General features: G+C 35.5%; 1 protein-coding gene across 1 annotated transcript; it reads right to left on the bottom strand.

Annotated features, from left to right (window-relative positions):
- Positions 1 to 4618: 4618 nt before the first annotated feature.
- LOC113309040 (late embryogenesis abundant protein M17-like) lies at positions 4619 to 5285 on the bottom strand. Its single transcript, XM_026557469.1, has 2 exons — positions 5107 to 5285; positions 4619 to 5015 (listed from the first exon to the last, which is right to left on the bottom strand). The coding sequence occupies exons 1-2, from the start codon at positions 5216 to 5218 to the stop codon at positions 4729 to 4731; spliced, it is 399 nt and encodes a 132-aa protein (XP_026413254.1). The 5' UTR covers positions 5219 to 5285; the 3' UTR covers positions 4619 to 4728.
- Positions 5286 to 6019: the final 734 nt, after the last annotated feature.

The following is a 6019-nucleotide window of genomic DNA, read 5'->3' as shown; positions in this document are numbered from 1 at the left end:
CATATGACTTTTCTGTGGCGAAGCATGCTTGAATGGCAAATGGACGTGCATTTTCTGGTGCAACTCTCGAGTTCATCCTACAATGGTCTCCTCATCAAAAACAAGCCCTAAATCTCAATCAAGATAACCGATTCATCTAATTCTTTATGGATTTAACTCGTATTTACTAAAAACTTGATAATAGCATAAAAGTTTTATCTTTAACCATGAAAATAAATCAGATAAACACAAAAACTGCATTGTTCTAGTTCCTTTTAATTGCTTTGATACACATCACAAAGTACTTTTGATCTAAATGGATGACCAAGTTTAGTAATCTTCGTTCAATTGCAGAAAGAGATCTTGATTTCAAATGACTGATACTTGATCTTTTGGTTTTTCCAATTTTTAATAACCTTTGTTGTATATACTTTTTTTCTTCTATTAATTGTAACATTAAACTAATAGTGAGAATTTTTACAGGAATTGCTCAACTACCACGATTGTAGCAATATCACAACCTCTAGGGATAACCACTGTTTTAGTGGCGATACATGGAGCATGCTTATGGTGGTTGGAACAACAAGATATAATAGACCAAAATCTAACTCACCAAACCAAATTAATTTCATCACCAGAAGTATTAAGACATAATGGTGTTTGAGGCGTATGATCAGACATACTGCAATTCATTCAGCATCATACAATGCACTACATCTATAGAGATGCCAACTAGGCAGCAAATGCACTAGCAAATCAGCAAGTAGAAAAAAATCATCCGGGATTCTATGAAACCACCTTTAGGGAATTTATATACATACGTGCTTTTTAAGTCGATACGTAATTGATGATTCCATGGGTGCGAGGGTCACATACTCACATATTATTTCTTTTTATTTTAAATTAATATAATATACTTTAGAAAATAGTGGTATTTTGTTAAAATATGATCTTCTAAGAATAATTATAGACAGTATGTCATAACACTACTTACATGATAAAAAAAGAACAACAAAAAAAGAAAAAAATTTAATATTTTTTGGGCCGCATCAATTTGGGGCTCTAGGCAGTAGCCTATATGGCCTAGTCCATAAGACAACTATGAATATATTGTATACAACTATCATAATTTTACTCATTCAAAATTAACGAGGAATTTTGCGAAGTTGATACTGAGCCCAGGAATAATAAATGAAATTTTTAGGAATATGAGAGGGTTCATATCTATTACCTTCTAATTGTACAAAGTGGCATGATTTTGACTTCTGCCCTTGGGATATAAGTGGGAATAATAATTTGCAGCATCAGATCTTCTTACGAAGGCCCGTAGCGAACTATTTGTGGCCCTGGGAGAACTTGTAAAGTCATGGAATATCGAATAAAAAAGATAATTAATAGGAGAAAAGTCGCTTTTATTAGAAGGATAGAGGACCCAGTCTAGAATATTTGACTTCTAGTCTTTATTGAGTGGAGTGATAAACTTTCACTTATCAAAAAAATAATATTTTTGGAGTTTAGTATCATCTCTGACAGCAACATTATGGAGAAAGATGATAATAACTGGCCAGAGCCATATCGTGTTGGGAGAAAGAACTTAAAATCGTGATAAGGAATGAGCATATTTCGTTTACTACTTCCAAGATTGGGTTTCATGTTGATGTTCATAGTAATCAGGATCCTGAAGGGCTACAGATCAACTGCTTGTGTTCTCTCTCGTGTCAATTCATTTTAAGGATGGTACCAAAGACCAATATCCAAGGATCAATTGATTTTCAATCAACAACCAAAGGTTGGATTTCACAATTGATCGATACAACGCACAACCTGTGATATTTCAATTATATAACAAAATATAATGCGGAGTAGAAATAAACAGACACCAGAAGTTTTGTTAACGAGGAAACCGCAAATGCAGAAAAACCCCGGGACCTAGTCCAGATTGAACACCACACTGTATTAAGCCGCTACAGACACTAGCCTACAAACTAACTTCGGTCTGGACTGTAGTTGAACCCTAATCAACCTCACACTGATTCAAGGTACAGTTACGCTCCTTAAATCTCTGATCCCAGCAGGATACTACACACTTGATTCCCTTAGATAATCTCACCCACAACTAAGAGTTTCTACGACCCAAAGTCGAAGACTTTAATAAACAAATCTGTACACACAAAAAAGTCTATGATAATAGATAATTCTGTCTCCCACAGATAAACCTAAGAGTTTGTTCTGTCTTTTGATAGAAATCAAGGTGAACAAGAACTAATTGATAACCCGTACTTATATTCCCAAATAACAACCTAGAATTATCAATCACCTCACAATAATCTTAATCGTATGGTAGTGAAACAAGATATTGTGGAATCACAAACGATGAGACGAAGATGTTTGTGATTTCTTTTTATCTTGACCTAGAGGAGATATAATCTCAAGTCAATTATTCAATTGAACTCGTAGGATAGAAAATGGCAAGATCAGATCGCTCAACTACAAGAGAAATAGTTTCGTCTGGCTTCAGAATCCCAATGAAGTCTTTCAGTCGTTAAGCTACAGGGTCTCGAGAAGAAACCTAAGTTTAATAGAGAATCGACTCCAGCAAAACCAACTAGTATCTGGGGATTAGTTTTTCCAGTTGCTAGAGTTCTCCTTTATATAGTTTTCAAATCAGGGTTTGAATCTACGTTAGCTTAGTACCAAAGCATTCAATATTCACCGTTAGATGAAAACCTGATTAGGTACAAGCTAATATCATTCAACCGTTAGATCGAAACTTAGCTTGTCACACACAAATAAAGTGTATTTCATTTAGGCTTGAGTACCGTACCTAAACGTGTACACTTAGTTGGTTTACAAATAGTTAACCAATGGTTAGCCATATGAGCACTTCCTTATTAACCGTATTCATCTTTCTCATAAACTAATTCAAATGACTCATAAGAACTAGTTGAAGAGTTATTCAATTGCTTAGGTCTTTATTCATAGACACAATTGAATCAATTCATGAACAATATAGCCACGACTTGCAAAGATTGGTTTCCTAATAATTTACTATTTTAAGTTCTTGAACTACCGATTGAGAAATAACCAGCTTGGGTACGCGTATGGGTTTGCGTACCTTAGCTACCGTATTTGAGTTGGCTTTTGGTTTCCAAACTCAACATTTTCAGATTGTTAAGTTCCTTGCATATGGCATTAAGTTGTAAACTTGAATTCATAATTCTGTTTTTGGCAGCAATGAACACTTCATCTGAATCCACTTAAAACAATCACAATTTGTACAAGTGAGGTATGCTATGTTCTTGTTGTGTTCATTCTTGCAAAATTTCATCTCCATCTTTGACTTGCAGTGATCTTTGTTGCAGGTTTGATTTTGAAGTGAGCAGTTTTTTAAGGAGTGACCAGTTTCTCCGCAAGCATAACAACCATTTTCTACTGGTAATTTTACCATCTTGCATTTGACAGGATCCATGGCATCGTCAAACCATTCGAAGTACTCACAGGTTGGAATTGGACACTTCAAAAACATTTTTCCATTTGTTTCTTGGGTTTTTGAGCATAATACTTGCCTGATACCATTACATGGTATGTATTTGCACCTGGAATAAATCTAAGGACAGACCTTTGGATCATGGCTTCCCTGTTCACAGATAGAACATAAAGTTAAGGTTTTTTGGGTCTTACCTTGTTATTGCTGCTGCTACTGCTATCTGGAGAATTTGTAAAACTTTGGCTGCTTATGTCTTTATGCTTTGGGGAATATTTGAGATATTTGGTAAGAGAGAACTAGGGTTCTTCTCTGCAATTCATAGAGGAAGCTGAAGAAGAAGACCGTTACTAAAGGGATGAAATCTGGTCCCTTGATTTTTTTTCGGGTAGATTTGATGACACCTGTCAATCCGACAGTTACATAGCATCACGTGAATAAAACGTGTTATGAGTCACCGAGTTGAGTCGATCCTGTTTAATACGAACTCAGAGGGTCACTCATTCGAGGGTTTAACTGTCTTTTACTAAGGACGTTAAGTGATACGTGTGCATTTAACAACAGCTAACCGTTTTTTGAAAAAAACGGGATGGAAAATGTCAATATCGGCCACTTTATATAAACATTTGAAAAAACGGACACTTTCTCAAATACATTTCAAAAACATGGACACTCTGTTAAAAAGCCCAAATATATTCCATATATTCAAGAAAGAAATATGTTCTACGAACAGTTAATTTAGGGTCTGTTTTTTTGGTCAAACGACGTATTTGTTCTGTTCTGGTTATTGTAAGCTATGGTATCTCTTCTCATGAACTGATCGGTAGACGAGTTATCTCCTCATTAAGTAACAACGCATCACTTGGAAGTCCAACGTTTTTATCAATATATTGTCCACGTGGTTACCTAAAACGAAGAGAGTTAATGTGGATGCGGCATATCAGCATAGTTATTCTCCTTTATATATAAAGAAAAAGTAGTATCGGTTGATGATTGATATGTTTTCAACTAGCTATTCTACATGAATGTATTTTGTGATTATTCTTATGATTGTTCTCCAATAAGATATTCACAATATTAGTAATTTCAAATTCAAGCAATGGCATTTCATCGTTTCATGCATATACAAGAACAAAAACTAGAAAAAGAAATGCATGTCCAGATGATTAATTATCTTATTCATTCATTATACTCGTAGATCAAGTATCAAGTTCGATGATAATTCATACATAATTCTCGAAATACATAAATAGTAGACTAGATCTCTAAGGCTTGAGATTATGGGTGGTAGTGGTAGTTTCAGCAAAGAAGTCATTGGCTTGAGCAGCAGAATAGCAGCAATTGCGGCAATCACCTCTGTAGTACCCACCACGGTCACAACAACCATGTCGGCATCTGTACGCACCACCTCGTCTACCTCCGCCACCACGTCCACCGCCACCTCCATTGCCTGGGTACCCACCACCGCCCTGATACCCTCCGTTACCAGGATATCCACCTTGATTCCCTCCGTACTTGGCATCTTGCAGTTCATTATTCTCAGCTGTCTCCCCTGCAATACATCATATTATATACCAATCATATTTATGAAAGAATTCCACAAAAAAATATATTAAGACTTATAAAAGTTGATTGAGACTCACTTGTTCTCTCAGCCAAATCCTTAGCAGCTGAAACCTCAGAAGAGATTAGGGCATCAACAGCAATCAAAAGACCCAACAAAATGAAAAACCTAACATTGTTCATTGTACCCATTCTTATCAAGCACTCTACAAAACTAGTTTCTCTCTTGGCTCTTACTATGAAATGATGTCCTGACTCCTGAACTAGATAAGGATATGAAAATCAGTGTGATTTTGAACTCAATTTATAGAGTTGAAAAGATGGGAGACAAAATTTGACCACCCATACTAATTAAGGCGTGTACGGTGTACCCATTCAGTACAGAGTAAATATATGGGTAGACAGCATGGGGTCTCTGTATGATAAATCAGCTGATACCACATCAGCCTTATCTTCTCTTATCATAGCCAAAAACCATGTGCATATGTCGTGCTCTTTGAGTGAACTTGCAGATCTAGTTTTGTTTGATTACTATTACATTCCATCACTCGGTAATTCAAATTGAAAATGTGGGTATTAGCATATAATGCTGGTTTCAATATTTTTCACCCAATAAAAATCAGGTGACGGAGGCCATAGTTGTTAACACGTACAAACACAACCTACCAGACGATGGTTGATGCAGATAACCAAAATTTTGTTCTACTTAAAGTTTCATTGAGTCGAATGAAACTTTGATGAATCGCTGATTGATTTTTTTTTTCTACCGATTTTTTTTCCCCGTACCATTCACCAGATGTATATAATAAAAATTCCATTGGTTCAATTTAATTCTTTGGAAATACGGCTTGCTAAGATCCTACCTTCAAAGAAAGTGGATGATATTCGCACTTTACTGGTCCAAAATTTGAAAGTGGATGATATCCTACCTTCAAATAAATTTAATTCTTTTTGAGATATGATGTTTCTTCTTACCTTTTTAATATTATAAAA

The sequence above is a fragment of the Papaver somniferum genome, chromosome 9, assembly GCF_003573695.1.
Source record: "Papaver somniferum cultivar HN1 chromosome 9, ASM357369v1, whole genome shotgun sequence".
NCBI classification, from domain to species: domain Eukaryota; kingdom Viridiplantae; phylum Streptophyta; class Magnoliopsida; order Ranunculales; family Papaveraceae; genus Papaver; species Papaver somniferum.
This window is presented reverse-complemented; position numbering and strand designations above follow the sequence as displayed.

What these genes read in the sequence shown, in the direction of transcription:
- LOC113309040 (XM_026557469.1), bottom strand. Translation starts at nt 5,218, where the DNA reads ATGGGTACAATGAACAATGTTAGGTTTTTCATTTTGTTGGGTCTTTTG. An exon ending in GGATTTGGCTGAGAGAACAA is followed by an intron (nt 5,016 to 5,106) that starts GTGAGTCTCAAT and finishes GATGTATTGCAG; the next exon opens with GGGAGACAGCTGAGAATAAT.